Raw genomic sequence first — 23,067 nt, forward strand, 5'->3', positions numbered from 1 at the left:
TTGTAAATCACTCTAGTTAGCTGTTATTTTTGTTGTTTGTTTTGTGTTTTTATGAAATGCTGTCTAATTATCAATGTCAATATTCTTCACTTTTAACTTTAGATTCTTAGATAGTAGAACTTTAGATTAGAGGAATTTCTTAGGTTATTTTTTATATTTTATGTACTTTTGTATTTTGTAATTCACAATGTATTATTATTATTACTTTTGAGATGTCCTGTATATGTCAGATGTTTCTATTTGTGCATAAAGGAGCTTAATAAAGCTTGACCTTGAGCTTGACCTTGAGCTTGACACCGGGGTTTATTCTGCTGTATCTTACACAAGCGACTCATTCTGCAGTGGAAACTGTGAACAAACTAGGGCTGAACGATTTTGGAAAATAATCTAAATGCGATTTAGTTTTGCGATTTAATATGCAATTATTTTTTTTAAGCTTTTTATCTTTTCTATTATTCAACAAAAACAAGCAATAAATCATTGTAAAATAGGGAAGGGAATCTTTAGGCACCTCATGAGCCGATAAACTTTTTTTTCTTTTATTGATCTTATTAATAAAACTTAAAATATTTAATTACATAATTATAAGTAGGCCTACTTATAATAATTACACATTAAAAAACTAAATTAATACAATTACATGTTAATAATTTTAACAAATATAGCTTCAAAACAAATAACAAAGAATAAAAAATATTACAAGCAATAAACAAAGAGTACTTAAGAGTAGGCTGTCTGAACGTTTTCATCTCTTTTGAAATTATAAGATGTGGTTTGTCCTGTCTGTTTAATAACTTAAGATATAACTGACTGTGTTTCGTGTCATAAAAGCATGAAAAACTACAAAGGACTACCAAACACAGAACATAAAGTCCACACAAGTCATGATATAAAGATAAAAATAAGATGTCTGGGTTGAAGAGGACTCTGTCTCCTGCTAGGTTATTAATGTATGTTATATGTGCCGCCGCCGCAGCGTGTCTGTGAATGTAATGGCAGTAGGGAGTCTCAGTACTTACTCTGCAGCATCAGCGTAACAGATCTATTCAGCCAAGACCAAATACATTAACATTGCCATAGCCATTACCATGCTAATCTCTCCGAGAGCTGTCCTGACAGAGACTGTTTTTGTTGTCCTTCTCCTTTGAGGTGCCGTACGTGACAGACAGAACCTTGACAAAGTAAAAATTAACATAATAATAACATTTGATGGAATTTTGTGAATTCAACAATATTTGTGGAATGATCACCACAAAAATAAATGCAAACTCATTCTTTAGTCAAAGCAGTTTAAAATATTAAAACATTTAGTAGTATTGAATATTTCAGTAGTATTGCCACAAAGCGTTAACATTATATACAGTATGTAAACATCACTTTCTGATTTTGTCCGTGTAAATTTACATCCAGTGTTTATTTGTTTGTTTGGATTTCTTTCTTTCTTTTTCTTTCTTTCTCATGTTATCACTGCAGATTCACAGTGATAACATGAAAATAATACAACAAAGTTTGTTTCTTGAAGAAAAATGCGTCATCGTCCACCTTAAGTAGGGCAGATCACTTAGATTGTTGAATATTAAATGTCTCCAAATAAAGCTAAACATCTTCTGAACCCGGAACATCTCTTTGATTATGATTAACTTTAACTACCTTTTTATCTGAAACAATAAAAAATCATGTCCAAAAGTCAGTAAATCAGCACACTATAAAAGACCCTGCAGGGCGTGGGGATGACAGAGCAGGAGCTGGACACACACATCACTGAAGAATGAAGGGTTTAGTGTGTTTACTGGTGCTGTTGGAAACCTTTGTGTTTGTCGTACATCAGCAGGTCGATGGAGGAGTCAGTGAGAATGAGATCAGTCAACAGCTCAGATCTGAGGACGGAAGACAGAATCCACCTCAAGCAGACACTTCCAGAACTGAAGCTTCGACTGACAGCACACAGTACTGTCATCTGTTCTTCACTGACATCCATGCAGCTCTGAGAGAACTGACCGCCACCGTTACAGAGCAGAGAGTGAACATCAGAGAACTGACCGCCACCGTTACAGAGCAGAGAGTGAACATCAGAGAACTGACCGCCACCGTTACAGAGCAGAGAGTGAACATCAGAGAACTGACCGCCACCGTTACAGAGCAGAGAGCGAACATCAGAGCTCTAGAGACGCGACTGAGAGATGCTGAGAAAACTGATGAACAACAGACCTTCATCCTGGAAGAGTTGAACAAGAAACATGACGGTAACATTCACTCTTTTACCAGTGATCCTCAGAGTAAAGCAGCAATGCAGGACACTGCATAGTGTAAAACTGAGTGTTTACTGTGTAAATTGTGTTTTCTATTAGGAGTGTAACAGTACACATAATCGTCCCGTGAATGTTCAGTATGTGTCTTTCGGTTCGATACTCATGTGCAATGACGAACACAGTGTTGTTTGCTTTTAACCAGCATTAAACACCAGTAATCACAATAAGCCCTAAGTTTTGTTCAGTAGCGGCTCCTGGCCAAAGGGCAGATTGTGGGTCTCAGCGCTAGTTTATGATGAACATTTTGTAAACTATAAATTCTGATTGCTGAACACATCAGACACACTTTTGTCAGAATTCTAATGGCCTTGCTTTATTCAGCCTGAGGGTGGCGCTCTCGTGATAATTGACAGACTTTAGTGCAAACGCGTCATACGCATAAAATGGCATTTTAGAATCGCCTTAATGTATTTATTGCGTCCGTAATGTTGTTTATAATATTGCAAGTTATGTAGGAGTTCTAGCGAGGAAAAAAAGTAATGTCTATTCTCAAAACAAACATAAAATCCTTATCCTGTGATCTTTTTTCAACACTAAAGTATATTGGTTGTCCTTACATTATAATAATAATTTTTCATATAATCTAGATTTATATATATGGAATAAATAGCATTCAATACAAAATTAATGTCTCATATATTGAAATCAAGTTTTTATGTGATAAGTTTTATGTAAACGCGTCTTTACATTGACTTAGCATGGAAATCACTCGCGCCAGACGTTCGATTCGTGTTTGGTGTGAACACAGAGCGCGCTACAGTTTCAGTTTCAGTTTTCACAACAGATTTACATTGTATAACTGTGGGGCGCTGTAGAGCTGGGGAGGGCACTTTATCATAAACACATGCCTGCCGAATACATGCGTTGCATTTTAATATATCCTGCTCACTCTATGACTTAAAATTGTCTAGAAGGATTGTCTAGGATGCTGTGTACATTCAGGCCAATGGGTGTGGCGGAGTGAGTATCGCGAGACTCGAGCAGAGGTGAGATCGAACATGGCGGCGCACAGTTGTTGACAAACTCAACAGGACGAGTTTAACACTTTGAGATTTAAAACTGGTCTTCGGGCTAAAACAAATTAACATTGCATCGATTACCATACACTCTACACGTTCTACAATTCAACTGTACACTGGAGGATTTAACGGACTTTGAGATCTTTATCGACGACTACTATCACCACCTTCATTCAACCATGGATAATACCGACGCACATACCGACGCACTCAAACCAGATTCCAAAAGAAGAAAGAGAGATTCCGCAACGGACACAGATGACCTGCACACCACCGAAGTTGAGGTTAGTGTGCTGGCTAGCATCAATAAAAAACTTAATATACTGGTCACAATTCACGAGGAGTTAAAGGATATGCGGAAGAGCCTTGAATTTGCTCACAATCAAATCGAAACACTACAACAATCAAATCAAGAGCTTCAAACCTCAATAACAACACTCACCCAGCAAATGCAAAATGTCACCGCAGAAAACAAACAGATGAAAGAAACAATTTTAGACATCCAAACACGCTCGATGCGCGATAACCTCATCTTCTCAGGCATCCCAGAAATATCACCCGATAATCCAGAGCTACAGATTCAAAACTTCATGCACTCTCAACTCAAATTACCCGCTGACGTCGTTCAAAATATTACTTTCCACCGAGTTCATCGTCTCGGCAAACAACATCAGGACAAAACGCGTCCCATCATAGCAAAATTTGAACACTATCAACAAAAGGAACTGGTCAAAAGCAAAGGAAAACTACTCAAGGACACTCATTTTGGAATGAATGATCAATACCCACGAGAAATAAACGAACGAAGAAAAGCTCTCTATCCCATTCTAAAGGAAAACCGAAGAAACAACATACGTGCAGTACTAGCAGTTGATAAACTGTATATAAATGGACAATTATTCCGAAACCAAGAAAAAACACCATGGCTTTTCTGAATAAATATACAAATATGCTATAGGCTATGTATAATTATTAGCAGTATTAATTATTAGTTGTTTTTTTTGTTGTTGTTTTTTTTTTTTTTTTTTTTTTTTTTTTATATATATATATATATATATATATAATTTTTTTTTCTCCCACACCTCTGTTAACCTACAAATCTGTTAACCCAGCGTCTAAGTTCTGTGCTCACACTCGCTTTTCTTATTTGCATATCTGCCCTTTCTACATTTTTTTTCTCTTATTTTTGTTCAGTAGTAGTAGTCTCTCTCTCTTTTTTTTCTTTTTTTTTTTTTTTCTTTCTTCTCTTTTCCTTTTTTTAGCAATCTCTCTCTCTCTAGCTCTTTCTCTCTCTCTCTCTAGCTCTTTCTCTCTCTCTCTAGCTCTTTCTTTCGCTCTCTAGCTCTTTCTCTCGCTCTCTCTCTCTCACTGTCTCTCCCTCCCTTTCAATCTCTAATAAGGCATACATGTGCCTTTCCTTGTATATTGAGTATTTATGTCTTGACTTTCTGTTTGTCTTTGTCTATATGTGTAAAGTTCTCTGGTCCAGTATCTGTTTGTTAGTTTTGTATTCATGTTCAACACCACCACTCCATCTCAGCTTAATCATAAACAAAAATGTTGGAAAACATGGTATGCGAGAAATGACACACATTCACCTAATACTGAGAATAAAAAACACTCCATATTACATATTACATCAACTGAACCCCTCTATCCCTCTCTCTCGCTCAACACTCTTTCTTTCTCTTTATCACTTCATATGTCTCTTCTTAAACCATATATACGTGCTAGCCCACAACTCTGATATACCTGACATACACACATGCAACCACTTAAATTGATAACATGGAATGTACGCGGCTTCCGTAACCAAACCAAAAGACTCAAAGTAATTAATCATCTAATAAAATTGGGGGCTGATGTTTGCTTCCTTCAAGAAACACACTTAACAGACCCAGAATTGCAACATCTTAACTTTAAACAATTTGACAAAATTTATTCTTCAACATATAACAGCAAACAAAGAGGTGTCTCTATTTTAATAAATAAAGACATTCATTTCTCACTAAATCAATCTATCATGGACCCAGACGGTAGATTCATCATCATTAATGCAACTCTAAATCATACAACATTTACATTGGCAAACATTTATGGCCCTAACAATGATGACCCATCTTTCTTCCACAATCTCTTCTCCATACTATCAAATTCAAACAATCTCATCATAGCAGGAGATTTCAATACAGTCATCAATCCTACAATTGACCGCTCGAGCACCTCTGGCAACTTAAGAAACTGGCACTCCACTGACATAATAAAGCAATATATGGAGGACTATGGCCTTAGCGACAGTTGGAGAATGAGGAACCCTTTTTTAAGAGAATATTCATATTTTTCCACCGTCCACCAATGTTCATCTAGAATTGACTTATTTATCATCAGCAACTCACTAATAACCAAGATATCAGATAACACAATTCACCCAATTGTAATCAGTGATCATGCCCCTATCTCTCTGTCTATAAATACTCAAACATATGCTAAAACTTCAACTACATGGCGCTTCAATACCTCACTATTAGAAGACTCCAACTTTACAACCCTTATAAGGCAAGAGTGGGCATTCTTTTTGGAAATGAACGACTCTCCAGACACCTCACCTTCACTGCTATGGGAAACTGGGAAGGCCGTAATCAGAGGAAAAATTATATCATACTCTTCATATAGGAAAAAACAGCAACAAGAATTGGAAAATAGATTAGAACAAAAAATCAAATTCCTCACAAATGAAATATCTCACCACCCCAGTGAATCAAATCAGAAAGAATTAAAGGAACTTAAAACTCAAATTGATGACATCATACAAAAAAAAAAACACAATTTCAAATTCAACAACTGAAACTTAATGGTCTTCAATATAGTAATAAAGCAAACAGTAAATATTTAGCAAATCTACTCCAATGCAAAAAAGAGAAATCAATCATCCCAGCCATCCTAGACGCAGCAGGAAATATTAATCAAAACCCACAGGATATAAATAACATATTTCGGAATTTCTACAGCAACCTCTATTCCCCCACTCACCAACCTACTCAATCAGAAATCGACACCTTCTTGAACAGTCTGACATTGCCAAAATTAACTGCAGAACAAACCAACATCTTAGACACACCCCTTAGCCTTAATGAACTTACTAAAGCACTCAATAACATTCCTAGCAATAAATCTCCCGGGCCAGATGGATTACCAGCTGAATTTTACAGACACTTCTGGGACATATTATCACCACTATTCAACAGAGTAATTATAGAAATTAAAAAGTCATCTACCATACCCACACACATGAATACAGCAGCCATGACATTACTGCTAAAACCCAACAAAGATCCATCTAACCCTTCTAGTTACCGACCTCTCTCACTATTGAATACTGACTTGAAAATTATTACCAAAGCACTAGCAACCAGAATAGAAACAGTCACCCCCACACTCATTCATCCAGATCAGACAGGCTTCATAAAAAATAGACACGCCACAGATAATGTCCGCAGACTTTTCAATCTATTTAATATATCACAAGAAAGACAACAGAAAACCATTATTATTTCACTTGATGCAGAAAAAGCCTTTGATAAGGTAAACTGGTCTTTTTTATTCAATACACTTCACAAGTTCGGTTTTGGAGAGTCGTTCATCCACTGGATTAAAATACTGTACACATCACCCAGGGCCACCATCACCACTAACGGAATCACTTCACAGAGTTTCACACTGCATCAGGGCACCAGACAGGGATGCCCACTCTCGCCTTCCCTCTTCGCAATTTTCATTGAACCACTCGCAGTAGCAATAAGACAAAACACCATAATCAAAGGAATTCAGGTAGACAACGCACAACACAAAATCAGTTTATATGCAGATGATCTTCTACTTTATTTACAGAACCCACGAGTATCACTTCAAGAAACGTTCAACATTATCAGCAGATTCTCCCTTGTCTCACATTACACTATCAACTGGAACAAGTCAATTTTACTACCACTTTCAGATGATGCATGGGATTCTGGAGCTCAGGACACATCCCTCCACCTTCACACAGGCAACATCAAGTACCTAGGGATTCAGATTTCCCCCAGGCTGTCAGAGCTTTTCACCCTCAACTATACTCCACTCCTAAAGAAAATTGAAGATGAATATAAACGCTGGTCTAAACACCCACTCACACTCATCGGAAGAATAGCTGCTGTCAAAATGAAAACCCTACCCCAAATAAATTACCTTTTTTCTATGATCCCTATCACTCCTACAGATAAATGGTTCAAAACTCTTAATTCATTAACAACACAATTTTATTGGAAAAACAAAAAACCCAGGATATCACTCTCAACACTACAAAATAAAAAATCACATGGGGGGCTTGAGGCACCAAACTTTCATCACTACTTCCTGGCTAATCAATTACAATACCTAGCTAAATGGATCAATATACACAAGCATAATTATCCTTGGCTAGAACTGGAACAAAACAAATGCACAAATATCTCAGTTGCAGATCTCCCCTTCCTTTCACAATCAATCAAAAAATCCAAACTCTGCCAACACATTACCATCCATTCAACTCTGACAGCCTGGTGGAAAACGAACCAAATCACAAAATCATCACTAGAATTAAACAGGTACACCCCACTCTGGCACAACCCAGAATTCATGATACAGAACAAACCTCTTTATTTCCCCACATGGGCACAAAAAGGAATCACACACCTTCACCACTTATTTGAGAACCAACATTTCATGTCATTTAACACACTCACACAGAAATATGGGGTTGGGAGAGAACAATTCCTTCAATATCAACAAATTAGACTTCAAATTAAAGATAAAACCACACTTACCAACAATACATTACAACCTTCCCAGCTTATAGAAGAAATTTTGAAAATTAATAACTTCAAAAAATTAACCTCCCAACTATATACATTAATCTCCAACCAAAACACAACAATAACACTCCCAACAACCAAGTGGGAAACCGACCTGGCCGTCTCTTCCAATCCTGAATACTGGGAACAAATCTGTAGGAATACATTTTCCATGACCGATAACACAAACCTGCAGCTTATACAATATAAAGTCATTCACAGAACTCACATCACCCAAAGCAAAATGTTCAAAATGGGCCTACACAACACCGAAATCTGTTCACAATGCACTTTGGGTAGCACAGACGACTATTTGCACGCCATGTGGCACTGCCAACCAGTTCACTCTTTTTGGATTACAGTCACTGAAACACTGTCCACTATCCTGAGCCACAGAATCCCATCGTCACCAACACTTTGTCTCATAGGCGACTCTTCCGAAATCCATATCCCACAAAAATACAGGAATCCGTTGCTCATCTCTCTAGCTGTCGCTAAGAAAGTAGTTCTCCAAAACTGGAAATCAAAAAAATCTTGCCACATCAAACACTGGACAAATTTAATCTCAGAATACATTTCAATGGAAAAACACAATGCACACAGAAGGAAGCAAACATCAGCCTTTGAAGACACCTGGTCACCATTTTTGACATTTCTTAATACCACACAAACATAACTACAAGCCGTGTACATTACCAACTTTTGTTCTTGCAGCCATCACTTCATACATACACATAGGCATACACTTATGCATAACACGTTTCCAAACCCTTTTCCCTCTCAAACACCCTAGCCATGACCAACTAATATAAATCTTAGATTAACAAATAAAATTTGCTTAAATCAATAATAATACGTTTTTGTGTTTGTCAACTGTCCTGTCCTGTTGTCTGTCTATCACCTTGTCATGTCCTACAGTATATGTTATGTGTTACACTCTGTTCGTGGTGTTATAATCCCCCCCCACCCCTCATGTACCCAGGGTCCTACTAAATTGGTTGAATGGTCACGCACTGTATATAAATCTGTTGTCAGTATTGTAATATATTGTGTATATGATTAGCTGTATTAAACAATAAAGTTGTCCTCCGAAGAGGGGGGGTGGTGGCGGGCCAAAAAAAAAAAAAAATTGTCTAGAAAATCCCAAAAGTATTTGTTTGCAGAATGCTGAACACATTATTAATTCAGTGCAAATAGAGGTCTATGTTTGGATAAATATTTTGATTGGCCTCTGCCCATACAAACGAGCCTAGTTTTGTTACTTTTAATAATAATCAAAGTCTCAACTTTCATATTGTGAAGAAATCCAAACAATAAAGGTTTGGACGCTCAATAATGTGATGTGACAGATCGCTGTACAGACGCCTCAGTTTAACTGTGTGAACGCGATCATCATTCCTCTTTAATGCTAGTTACAGAATAAGCATGAATGAACATCTGAAGGTATGTTGAAAGATACAGTACAACTTACTGAAACACATCTTGCGTAATTTATCAATCAACGGCCGAAAGATGTGAAAAAACAGCTTGTAAACGATGAACTTTAGTCATTCAGTGTTTACAGCTTGTTTAGTTCGCTAGATAAATGAACTCTTTTGCAAAATATATGCACTATATTAGCCTATATATTCCTAATATTTGACTTAACCTGTTAATTATGCCTTTATTATTTAATGTATGTTTAAATCAGTCTGTCATGAAAACAATTATGACTGCCACTGCGTAAATGATTATATTTCAACAACGAATTGGAGTAGAAAAAATATTTTTATAATTAATTTAGAAAAAAAAGCAGTTTTCACCCTGCTGTACCGAACTGTAACTTCAAAACTGAGCTTTGTACTGAACCGCCAGTGTTGTGTACCGTAACACCCCTATTCAATAAGCATTATAAATATAATTTAACACATTCTTTTATTTCTTCACAGAAATGTCAAATATCAGTCAAGTCACGTCGAGTCAGGTGGAAGAGTTGAGAAAGGAAAATAGAGGTAAAACAGTGTGTTTGAATGAAATTAAATTCAGTGTGTATGCATTCTTGGCGTAATACTGTAATATATCACAATATTGCTTATGTTTTTCAATAACAGACAGAGAGATAGCATTTTCAGCTTCACTTCTGCAGTCTGGCAGTGGAGATGTTGGTCCTTCTACCACTGATATCATACTAGTCTACAGGAACGTCTTCACAAACATAGGGAACGCCTACAACCCAATTACAGGTAATTATTAATAAAGTGAGTCATAAAACTCAGTACTAAAAACCCTTCTGCTCCATTCAGACCTCTCTACAGGTGTGTAATGTGTATAAGAGACATAAATGATCTGCCATCTTTCAAGACTATCAAACTGTGCTTGGTAATGAAGCAGTCATTCAGGAATCAGCTGGTTCTTTTCTGTATCTTTTGTTTGCTTTAGGTATCTTCACCGCCCCGCTGAAAGGAGTGTACGTGTTCAAATTATCCGTCTATGCTCATGGTCAGTCAAATCCAGCAAGTGCCTTCATTATGAAGAATGGAAAGAATGTGGCTATAGCACATGCTCACCAGTCTCAGGGTGTGTTAAACTCTTCTAAAGGAGTCGTGTTGATCCTGGAGGTTGGAGATGTTGTGTATGTGAAAGTTTGGCCTAGCTGCAGGATTCAGGATAACGGGAATAACCACAACACTTTCAGTGGATACATGCTGTTTCCCTTAAGATAACAGGAGCTTTCATCAATGTGATTCCAATCATTCTGAACCTTTAGTGTTTGATTTAAGATGAAAATCATGAGGAATCATTAACATATAAACCTATTTTAATGAGAAATAATGTGCACATTTACAATAGATTACTGTTTGAAAGTTAGTATAATAGACAATACTCATGATAAGCTCTGAGCTGTCTATACAAATAACTTTACATAAAGAGTTTCAGCACTGAGACAGACGGGACCCATGAATATCACGTGACTCAAAAGTGATTTGTTAAAGTAAAAAATCTGGAATGTTAAATGCTTGTAATAATAACTTTTAAGTGTAGCTTGTTACTAATCTTTGTTCTGTATCTCTTCATCCTACATCAAATTAATAAAGAGACATTATTGTGACATTTTCTTCCCGTGTTCTTGAATATTTCTCCAACAAACCAGTAGTACAGTAATATGTTAGATCAAAGAGTATTTATTTTTAAGTCATAATATCATATTTACCATAATAATGGCATTGTTGTGTAATTTTAGGATTAAAAACTAAGAAGTTTATTTTTCTGTCACAAGCCCCTCATTCTTACCAATATCTCATTGTACATTGATCTCAAGTCTCACACCAGGCTTCAGACAAGGACTCGAACAAGCCTGATTCCATGAGGGAACAGTGGGCCGAAGGGTCCTTCTGTCACAATAAACCCAGCTTCACTACTGAATCACTTTGGGATGTCGCTTTTGTGAACTTATCCTGCTGTGATTGCAGTCTGCCTTTTAGTTCATGGACAATTTGTTGTTTTTCTTGGAGGCTACATTTTGTATACTAGCCCTGTATCTGGTGTCAAAATGCAGACGTACAACTCTTCACCACCGAAACAGCCTCACAACACAAAAGACATATCGGTGTTTCTCCTTGAAGCACAAACATGTATTTGCTTTCCCATCTTTCATTAAATTGCCTTCCTTTCCCATAAATGTTTCTATTCTTGGAGATTTAGGAATTATTTGTAACTTGTAATTTATAACATGATTAGTTAACTTTCTTTAACTAATCATGAACTAATCATTTATCTGTTGCGCAATGTTTCTCATGTTTTCCGCTTCAATATTGCTGGGAGTATCTGCACTTTTCAGTGAATTCACACGCTTCTCACCGCATCTCACAGCGCTGTGTGGTGTCATGTGACCGATGTCTGAGCTCGCAAGCTGGGCCGAGCTGATGAAGGTTCCCTCTGGTCCTCTTTGTCAAAAATACTTTTACGTTTTGAATTGTTTAATTATTTTGCTTCATCGGAATGGGATGACACTTTGGTGACTTTTGTTGTATTAGCTATGTGAACACACACAAAAATCATGGACATGATTCAGATTTGTTAAAGGGTTGTAAAAAAATAAAGTCACACTTGTCTCCTTCGCGGTCAAATATGACCGCCATAGGAAATGACTGGCAAATACGGAAAAATACGAAAACTCAGAGAAACTTTTGGTGGTAAAAACTACAAATCAGCCACTGTGCAGAAAAAAAAGTGCACAGCAATGAAGGAGTGACACTCTAAAACATCAAGAGTGCAGATAAGACCCCCCCCCCCCACACACACACACACACGCAGAGAAATGAACTGGTAAGACTGCAACAGCAAGTTTTGAGAATATGCAAAATAAAATCAATAAATGAAAAAAGTACAAAAGAGACTCTCTGTCGCTCAAATGCACACACAGGCACACACACACATGCGCGCACACACACACACACTCACTCTCACACACACACTCACTTGCTCTCTCACACACACACACACACACACACACACACTCATTTACTCTCACACACACACACTCACAGACAATAAACTGAATAAAATACCAATTAATTGCAAAATGTCTGTATAAATTGTTTTGAATTATCACCTTATTTTGTTAGATTTTTTAATTATCAAATAATGAGTAACAAAAATGCTTGCACCGTGTTCCCTGTCTAACCAAATGTTATTGTTTAATTGAAATCAAATAAAATTGTTGGACTCTGTCTCCTGCTTGGTTATTAATGTATGTTATATGTGCCGCCGCAGCGTGTCTGTGAATGTAATGGCAGTAGGGAGTCTCAGTACTTACTCTGCAGCATCAGCGTAACAGATTTATTCAGCCAAGACCAAATACATTAAAGGTCCCGTTTTTCATGTGTTTTTGAAGCTTTGATTGTGTTTACAGTGTGCAATATAACAACAAAGCTGCTGCCCAAGAGCTTTGGGGGAAGGCCGATATCGCTGCCGGCATGACCAGGTGCTGGAAACAATTGCAGAGAGCATCCAGGTTAGCATCAGCAGCTGTCGGAGGTCAAAGCCCTCCAAGCAAACCATTAGCTTCATCAGGGCCGGAGAAAGGCCAGAAAGATCTTCCAGGATAACAGCAGGGATTCTGAACACTGCACAGGATTGGCAGCTGAAAGTTGACTTGGGCAGACAGCTTAACCCTCAGAGGTCGGAGATCACGCCGGCGTGATCTGCTCGCTTTTTTCCTTATGAGTTGAATTGAGACCCCAAATACTCTTTTGACTTTGATTTTACAAAACAAGTTTCATACATCAATCGATTCTGTTAAATGTGTATTATTTTTGTGTATACTCACAATAAAAACAAAGTGTTGTGCTTTTTGCCAAATAAAGAAAAATAAACACGAAGCGAGTTCTGCCTCCTCTCTGTCAGTGTAGTCCATTCTGAAACGCGTCCGAAAATGAACCAAAACTCAGCGAATACTCAGTCAAACAGCCATTCAGACATACAGGCATGAAGCTTGAATTATCTTCTTTTAAACGAAGTAATTTTTATAAAAAACAAATATTCACAGTTTATGTAATATGTATGCAAAGAGAGAGGTGTCAGTCGTTCTCATCTCAGCTAATTAAGTTTTAATGTGCTCCGCCCACGGAGAGCACGCGCTATTCAAACGCAAATGTGAGCCGATCCAAACAATCCTGTAAAACGCCCATCAGCTGATAACACACACCGCGAGTTCACTTTCAGACTTATGTACTTTAGGATGCTGTGAGGAATAATACTATCTTGATAATAATCCTGCAAAAATTTACCTCAGAAGTTCTGGAAGTATCATTTCGAGGAGCAAACGGATCCCGCTGAGGAATTAGGTCAGTTCTGTTTGCTTTGTTCTAATCGGAATGAATGAACGCAAAGATGCGTGCTGTTGTGGAGCTACTACAGCTGGCAAAAATACTGTTTTAATATGAATCGCGTTACTATGAATGAATGAACGCAAAGATGCGTGCTGTTGTGGAGCTACTACAGCTGGCAAAAATACTGTTTTAATATGAATCGCGAATACAAAGAAAGATTACACTGGAAATATTGTTACAATTTTAAATGTTGTTGTAATTGTATAACCTTAAAAAAAAAAAAAAAAAAAAATATATATATATATATATATATATATATATATATATATATATATATAAGGATAGATGTAAACAAAATCTTAAAAGGTCATTATAAGCCTTATCTTTAAATAATTTTATTATGCTTTATTAGTGACACATTTGGGAAGAGAATATATTCCAAATCTGAAAATACAGTATGAGAACAATTACTAGAAATGTTTACCTTGGATATTGTACAATTTGCAAGCAAAATTTGTGGAAAAAACAACAAACCAGTTATATATTGTCCTTGCATTCTTGTGGCTCAGTCACACACCTGAATGAAAGGCTCATTACGTATGCAGCCTCATTATGCGGGCCCCATTGACTCAGGTGTGAATCACGCCCACCCGCATAAGGCCTTTCCAAACAAAAAGTGTTTTACAAGATTTAAATCAATGTATTGTGTTATGTGAATGATTAGGCAGGATGATTTTCACATATTTTTGAAGAAAAAATTCTAGGCAACGACATCCATTAGTCAAAAGTCTTATTTACATATATTTAGAATGTGTTTTATGGCCTTATTTCAGAAACTTTAGTTTTTTGTTTTTAAAAAAACCATGCATAAACATTATTCTATCAAAAATACAAACATGTACATGCAAGTTGTTCACATATTATGGTAGCCCTGTTTGTGCTAAATAGAGTGAATTTACACCTTTGCCATTAATATGTTTATAAGCAACTGAAAAAAGCACAAATGTCAGGGCATGTCAGAACATCTCAAGGACCCCAAAAACCCCTCAGACTCCAGAGGGTTAAGTTCCCCCAGCATGTCATTAAGACCACCCTGAGACCTGACATTGTCCTGGTATCTGAGGCAACAAAGAACCTGGTCATGTTGGAGCTCACCGTGCCATGGGAAGACCGAATGGAGGAAGCCTATGAGAGGAAGAGGGAGAAATATGATGGCCTCGTCAATGACTGCTACAACCAAGGCTGGAAGGCAAGGTGCTTACCTGTGGAGGTGGGGTGCAGAGGCTTCGCGGGGAAGTCCCTCTACAGGGCCTATACTGCACTCGGCATCACAGGAGAGAGAAGGAGAAGGGCTATCAGGAATAGCACAGAAGCTGCAGAGAAGGCTTCGAGGTGGCTCTGGATTAAAAGAGTGGATCCGTGGCTAAATGCTGCTAGGGCACAAGCTGAGGTCTGATCAACCTCAGCTGGGTCGCCTGAAGGAGGGTGTCTGATGTTTCGAAAGACCCGAAACACCCAATGATATCAGGAACATCACTGATGATGTGCTCTAGCGTTGCATCAGAAGATATATCATCACAACTGTTCATGTTTCGCGTATAAAAAAACAATATTTTTCACACAATTTGCTTATCTGTATACCGCTGTTTTCACTGTCCTAAGAACGGGCTGATGACTTCCTTGTTCTATGAAGTCCCTCCTTCAGAAATACGTAACGAGTTCTGATTGTGCCAGCGGTTCCTGTGTTGTGATTTGACAACAGCTTAGCGCACGTTGCCCGGAAAGGTCACGCCTCTTACCATAACTTGGAGATGCATGCGCTCAGGGAAGGCCAAACAAAGGTAATTTGACTCGGGATGAAAATAACAGCGTCTTGACGACATGGCGACAAACACACTCTACAAACGCAACTCTTCCTCTTCTCCGTGGGAGCGCAACAAGACCACGCCCCTTTTTTGTGTATTCCTGTGGGTGGAGGTTAGTCAAAAAACTGTTCTAGTGACGTCATTAAAGAAGAAAGTAGAGGGATGTAGTCCAACCGGGCCGTTCGCTGTAGGCGACTTCTGTTAAATAAAATATCTCGCTTGGCATTGAACTTTGAGCTTTATAATTTTACAGATATTATTTATACTCTAACAACAACATTACACACTAACTAAAGTTTGAAACATGGGATCATGAAGAACGGGACCTTTAACATTACCATGGCCATTACCATGCTAATCTCTCCGAGAGCTGTCCTGACAGAGAGACTATTTTTGTTGTCCATCTCCTTTGAGGTGCCGCACGTGATAGACAGAACCTTGAGAAAGTAAAAATTAACATGGGTAAAAACACAGATGACACAGTAAATCAAGTCATTGTAAACATTATCTTAAATCTAAGGCATTATTGCACGTGAAAAGTTGCAAATCAGGTTAATTATTAACATCTGATGTTTTTATGTCATTAAATTTAGATAACATTTGAAGGAATTTTGTGAATTCAACAAGTTAAACTCCATCAGCAACATTTGTGGAATGATCAATCACCACAGAAATAAATGCAAACTCATTCTTTAGTCAAAGCAGTTAAAAATATTAAAATATTTAGTAGTATTTAATATTTCAGTAGTATTGCCACAAAGTGTTAACATTATATACAGTAATGTAAACATCACTTTTTGATTTTGTCTGTGTAAATTTACATCCAGTGTTTATTTGTTTGTTTGGATTTCTTTCTTTCTTTCTTTCTTTCTTTCTTTCTTTCTTTCTTTCTTTCTTTCTTTCTTTCTTTCCATCATAAAGTTGGTAAACCTAGTAATTTTGCAAGATGCAAATGTATACCAGAAAGTGGCGTGACAATCTATTTTAATTTATAAAACATTTATATTTTCTGCTGTGCTCAACATTGTGAATAAAGTCAAGTCAAGTCACCTTTATTTATACAGCACTTGTTACAATACAGATTGTTTCAAAGCAGATTCACAGTGATAACATGAAAATAATACAACAAAGTTTGTTTCTTGAAGAAAAGTGCGTCATCGTCCACCTTAAGTAGGGCAGATCACTTAGATTGTTGAATATTAAATGTCTCCAAATAAAGCTAAACATCTTCTGAACCCGGAACATCTCTTTAATTATTATTAACTTTAACTACCTTTTTATCTGAAACAATAAAAAATCATGTCCAAAAGTCAGTAAATCAGCACACTATAAAAGACCATGCAGGACGTGGGGATGACAGAGCAAGAGCTGGACACACACATCAGTGAAGAATGAAGGGTTTAGTGTGTTTACTGCTGCTGTTGGAAACCTTTGTGTTTGTCGTACATCAGCAGGTCGATGGAGGACTCAGTGAGAATGAGATCAGTCAACAGCTCAGATCTGAGGACAGAAGACAGAATCCACCTCAAGCAGACACTTCCAGAACTGAAGCTTCGACTGACAGCACACAGTACTGTCATCTGTTCTTCACTGACATCCATGCAGCTCTGAGAGAACTGACCGCCACCGTTACAGAGCAGAGAGTGAACATCAGAGAACTGACCGCCACCGTTACAGAGCAGAGAGTGAACATCAGAGAACTGACCACCACCGTTACAGAGCAGAGAGTGAACATCAGAGAACTGACCGCCACCGTTACAGAGCAGAGAGTGAACATCAGAGAACTGACCGCCACCGTTACAGAGCAAAGAGCGAACATCAGAGCTCTAGAGACGCGACTGAGAGATGCTGAGAAAGCTGATGAACAACAGACCTTCATCCTGGAAGAGCTGAACAAGAAACATGACGGTAACATTCACTCTTTTACCAGTGATCCTCAGAGTAAAACAGCAATGCAGGACACTGTGAGTGTAAAACTGAGTGTTTACTGTGTAAATTGTGTTTTCTATTAGGAGTGTAAAAGTACACATAATCATCCCGTGAATGTTCAGTATGTGTCTTTCGGTTCGATACTCATGTGCAATGACGAACACAGTGTTGTTTGCTTTTAACCAGCATTAAACACCAGTAATCACAATAAGCCCTAAGTTTTGTTCAGTAGCGGCTCCTGGCCATTGAGCAGATTCTGGGTCTTAGCGCTAGTTTATGATGAACATTTTGTAAACTATAAATTCTGATCGCTGAACTCATCAGACACACTTTTGTCAAAATTATAATGTCCTTGCTTTATTCAGCCTGAGGGTGGCGCTCTCGTGATAATTGACAAACTTTAGTGCAAACGTGTCAAATGCATAAAATTGCATTTTAGAATTACCTTAATGTATTTATTGCGTCCGTAATGTTGTTTATAATATTACAAGTTTTGTAGGAGTTCTAGCGAGGAAAAAAAAGTCATGTCTATTTTCAAAAAAAACATAAAACAAACACAGCAGACACATATCTGAAGCGGACTGATAGCATCTCGTTCTAGAGTGAGGTTTACATAATGTCACATGAAAATAAGTGAGTCAGAAACCTGCCCCAATGTGCGTTCACACCAAACGTGAAAAGAGCGTAATTGTGTCTACCGCGTCTAGTTGGACGCTTGAACATTTTGAGTCCATTCGCGCGTCCTTTTCGCTCTGGAAAGCTGTGATTGTAAAAAGCGAGCGTTTGAAGTGAAATAGACGCGCATTTGAGGTGAAATTCTTCTTGTGGGAGGGGCAAGTGCTAGGCGGTTGTCTGTTTGCAAGATGGCTGATGTTGATCGAGCATTCATCGAGAGAGTCACCGCTCGTATTTGCTCTGGATAGCAGAACATCGGCGTAGGGGTCATCATCGCCGTACTTGGGTCCACCAGACCCTCCGGAGGCGTACCCAGTTTGGCGAGTTTCACCACTTGCTCCAGGAGCTGCGCCCGGATGACGGCCGCTCTCAGTGATGCCTCCGCCTGTCCCGCGCCCAGTTTGATGACCTGTTGTCCCGCATCGGAGCGAGGATCATCCGCGCCCTCACCCACACCCACCTAATCTGTCATTTATTTTTGTTTTGATGATAAATGGAGCCAGCCTCCAAAAGTAATTAACCTATCCTGTGATTTTTTTTTCTCACACAACACTGCCCAGACACGAACTATGTTCTTATACACTAAAGTATGTTGGATGTCTTTACATTATGATAATGATATTTCATATAATCTAGATGTATATATATGGAATAAATAGCATTCAATACAAAATTAATCTCATATATTAAAATCAAGTTTTTATTGTGTCTGATGCCCCAATTTATCACTTCACCACGTGACAGCAGCAAGCAGGCTCCTGATTGGTTAACGCAGCACGAACTGACGCCAAAGTTCAGATTTTTTAACTCGGGCATCAGACACGAATTCGCGTCAAACACGCGAATGCACAAAAAGCACCAAATAAAAAAATTTGCGCGTATCGTGCCAGACGCTCAATTCGTGACAATCGCACAAACTGGATGCGCGAATGAGGCGAATTCGCGTCTACCGTGCCTCGCTAAACGCCAGACGCGCGTAAACATGTCTTTACATTGACTTAACATTGAAATCACTCGTGCCAGATGCACTTTTCACGTTTGGTGTGAGCGCGCTACAGTTCCAGTTTTCACCACAGATTTACATTGTATAACTGTGGGGCGCTGTAGAGCTGGGGAGGGCACTTAGTATCATAAACACATGCCTGCCAAATCCATGCGTTGCATTTTAATATATCCTGCTCACTTTATGTCTTAAAATTGTCTAGAAAATCATCTCTTCCTCTTTGATACTAGTTACAGAATTAACATGAATGAACATCTGAAGGTATGTTGAAAGATACAGTACAACTTACTGAAACGCATCTTGTGTAATTTCTCAATCAACGGCCGAAAGATGTGAAAAAACAGCTTGTAAACGATGTCACTTAAGTCATTCAGTGTTTACAGCTCGTAAATATTGTATGTTTAAATCAGTCTGACATGAAAACAATTATGACTGCCACTGTGCAAATGATTATATTTCAACACCGAATTGGAGTAGAAAAAATATTTTATAATTAATTTAGAAAAAAAACAGTTTTCACCCTGCTGTACTGAACTGTAACTTCAAAACTGAGCTTTGTACTGAACAGCCAGTGTTGTGTTATGTTACACCCCTATTCAATAAGCATTATAAATATAATTTAACACATTATTTTATTTCTTCACAGAAATGTCAAATATCAGTGAAGTCACGTTGAGTCAAGTGGAAGAGTTGAGAAAGGAAAATAGAGGTGAAACAGTGTGTTTGAATGAAGTTAAATTCAGTGTGTATGCATTCTTAGCGTAATGCAGTAGGGGAGAGTGGGGTGAGTTGTGCCAGTTTTTACTCAAAGTGACTTTAAAGTGAGGCCATGACAGTAATGCCTTCAACTTAAGGATGTACATGTATTTCAGGATGTTGTGCATCCCTGAGAATAATAACTTTGGATCTGAAATAAATAGTTTCAGAAATATAGCTTTTGGGAAAAAAGTGGTCTCATGGCACAACTTGCCCCTGGTGCGGGGTAAGTTGTGCCTTTTGGGGAAATATGTTGGGGTAAATTGTGCCAGTGCTTTCTGAAGTAAAACAGAACATTTTACTGTTATGAACCGTATGCTATATGAAAGCAAGACAAATTCAATACAAAATGACTAATTTAAGGTTTATTTAGATATTGTCACCCTGGAATACCATAGCATGCGTTTTTCCTACTATGGTCAATTGCATAGGGATTTTGTATTGAACACAACTCTGGATCACAGTGTCACAGAGACAAGGGGGCGGGCTCATTTTACTCAGACGACCAATCAGTCTCTCAGGATCATTGTGAAGCTATCAAGCTACGCCCTAGCAACCATTTAGAGCACCATAGCAACACAATATATGATATTTGTGATTCATTTCAGGCAAAAAAGGCTTTGGCAATAGATGCCTGTTGACAGAACGCTGTCTGTCAATTATGTAACATAAGAATAAAGTTACTAGGCTAATTTCTAAACATCCTATTGTGACTTAGGCCACTTAAAAACTGAATAAAACTTCTCTTTATTAACATAGTGCAAACTCAAAACTGAAATCAGTGTTAGCTAAATTAAACAAATAGCAGGTAGGCCTAAGTCAAACAATGATGAGGCATGCCCATCTCCTCACTTCTCAAGATTATCCCCTGTGAGTATGTAGGTCTCTAGGTGGTCTGGATCTGGCACAACTTACCCCATGCCCTTTGGCACAAATCACCCCAGACCCACAAGTTTGAATAATTAGCATGATCCAGCAGTTAAGAGCTAACATCATGCTAACTGTATAGACTCATTGTGTAGCCTACTAAAGCACTAAAACATGTGTGAAATGTTTTCAAACTTGTCTATAATTGTTCAGACACTACAATCAAAAAACCTTAATCATAGAAAATTTACTTTGAAAGGGAAAAAACAGTTTTTTGCACTAAAATGTGCTTAACTCTCATGCCATGTATCTCTCTTCTTTGGAGGATGAGTAAAAGTGATTGCTTTTCAAAATTATGTGGTCACATGACCAAATTATTCTATGGTTTTCCAGAACAAGGGGTGGAACTACTTCCCCCCCTGGCACAAATCACCCCACTCTCCCCTAATATATCACAATATTGCTTATGTTTTTCAATAACAGACAGAGAGATAGCTTTTTCAGCTTCACTTCTGCAATCTGGCAGTGGAGATGTTGGTCCTTCTACCACTGATATCATACTAGTCTACAGGAACGTCTTCACAAACATAGGCAACGCCTACAACCCAATTACAGGTAATTATTAATAAAGTGAGTCATAAAACTCAGTTATAGTAATGGAAACCCTTCTGCTCCATTCAGACCTCTCTACAGGTGTGTAATGAGACATAAATGATCTGCCATCTTTCAAGACTATCACACTGTGCTTGGTAATGAAGCAGTCATTCAGGAATCAGCTGGTTCTTTTCTGTATCTCTTGTTTGCTTTAGGTATCTTCACCGCCCCGCTGAAAGGAGTGTACGTGTTCACATTCTCCGTCTATGGTCATGGTCAGTCAAATCCAGCAAGTGCCTTCATTGTGAAGAATGGACAGAATGTGGTTATGGCACATGCTCATCAGTCTCAGGGTGCGTTAAACTCCTCTAAAGGAGTCGTGTTGATCCTGGAGCCTGGAGATGTTGTGTATGTGAAAGTTTGGCCTAGCAGCAGGATTGAGGATAACGGGACTAACCACAACACTTTCAGTGGATACATGCTGTTTCCCTTAAGATAACAGGAGCTCTCATCAATGTGATTCCAATCATTCTGAACCTTTAGTGTATGATTTAAGATGAAAATCATGAGGAATTCTTAACATATAAAACTGTATAATTGAGACATAATGTGCACATTTGCAATAGATTACTGTTTGGAAGTTAGTATAATAGACAATACTCATAATAAGCTCTGAGCTATCTATACATGTAACCTTACATAAAGAGTTTCAGCACTGAGACAGACGGGACCCATGAATATCACGTGACTCAAAAGTGATTCGTTTGTAACACTTTACAATACGGGTGCACTAATCTGCATTAATTCATGCTTAACTAATGCACAGATAATCATGTGTTAATGTATGACTCATGAAGAACTAAACCATTAATTAATGATTACTGCATCAGTAACTAATAAAGATTCTAAATGATTAATAGATTAAGTAATATATGAATTGTTATTAATTACATGTGTCATAATGCATTAATTCCTTAATAACTTATTGTATTAACTAAAAGTGTCAATTAATGCGTTAATTACCACAGTTGGTCAAAGTCATGTACTTTAACTTCCAGCTGTCTGCTTTAATTAATCATTAACTAATGATTTGCAAATGTATCATTATGTTGTGACTTTACTTGTTGAGGCACATGACTATTAACTAATTGTTGAGTAATATGCCATTTATGGGTTTACATGGCACCAAAATGGCATATTACTTAATAGTCATGTGCCTCAACAAGTAAAGTCATAACATAATGATACATTTAACGCAAATCATACACTGTGATTTTCTGGATTTTTGTTTTAGATTCCGTCTCTCACAGTTGAAGAGTACCTATGATAAAAATTACAGACTTCTCCCCACTGTATATGTATGTATTATTGC

General features: G+C 37.8%; 1 protein-coding gene across 1 annotated transcript; it reads left to right on the forward strand.

Annotated features, from left to right (window-relative positions):
* Nucleotides 1-1,768: 1,768 nt before the first annotated feature.
* Nucleotides 1,769-22,194, forward strand: LOC307165798 (uncharacterized protein; the record flags this gene model as incomplete). Its single annotated transcript, XM_079883769.1, has 5 exons — nt 1,769-2,020; nt 2,102-2,243; nt 10,125-10,187; nt 21,585-21,716; nt 21,911-22,194. The coding sequence occupies 5 exons, from the start codon at nt 1,769-1,771 to the stop codon at nt 22,192-22,194; spliced, it is 873 nt and encodes a 290-aa protein (XP_079739895.1).
* Between the last annotated feature and the right edge of the window lie 873 nt (nt 22,195-23,067).

Source organism: Squalius cephalus (genome assembly GCF_949319135.1).
Source record: "Squalius cephalus genome assembly, chromosome: 1".
NCBI lineage: Eukaryota > Metazoa > Chordata > Actinopteri > Cypriniformes > Leuciscidae > Squalius > Squalius cephalus.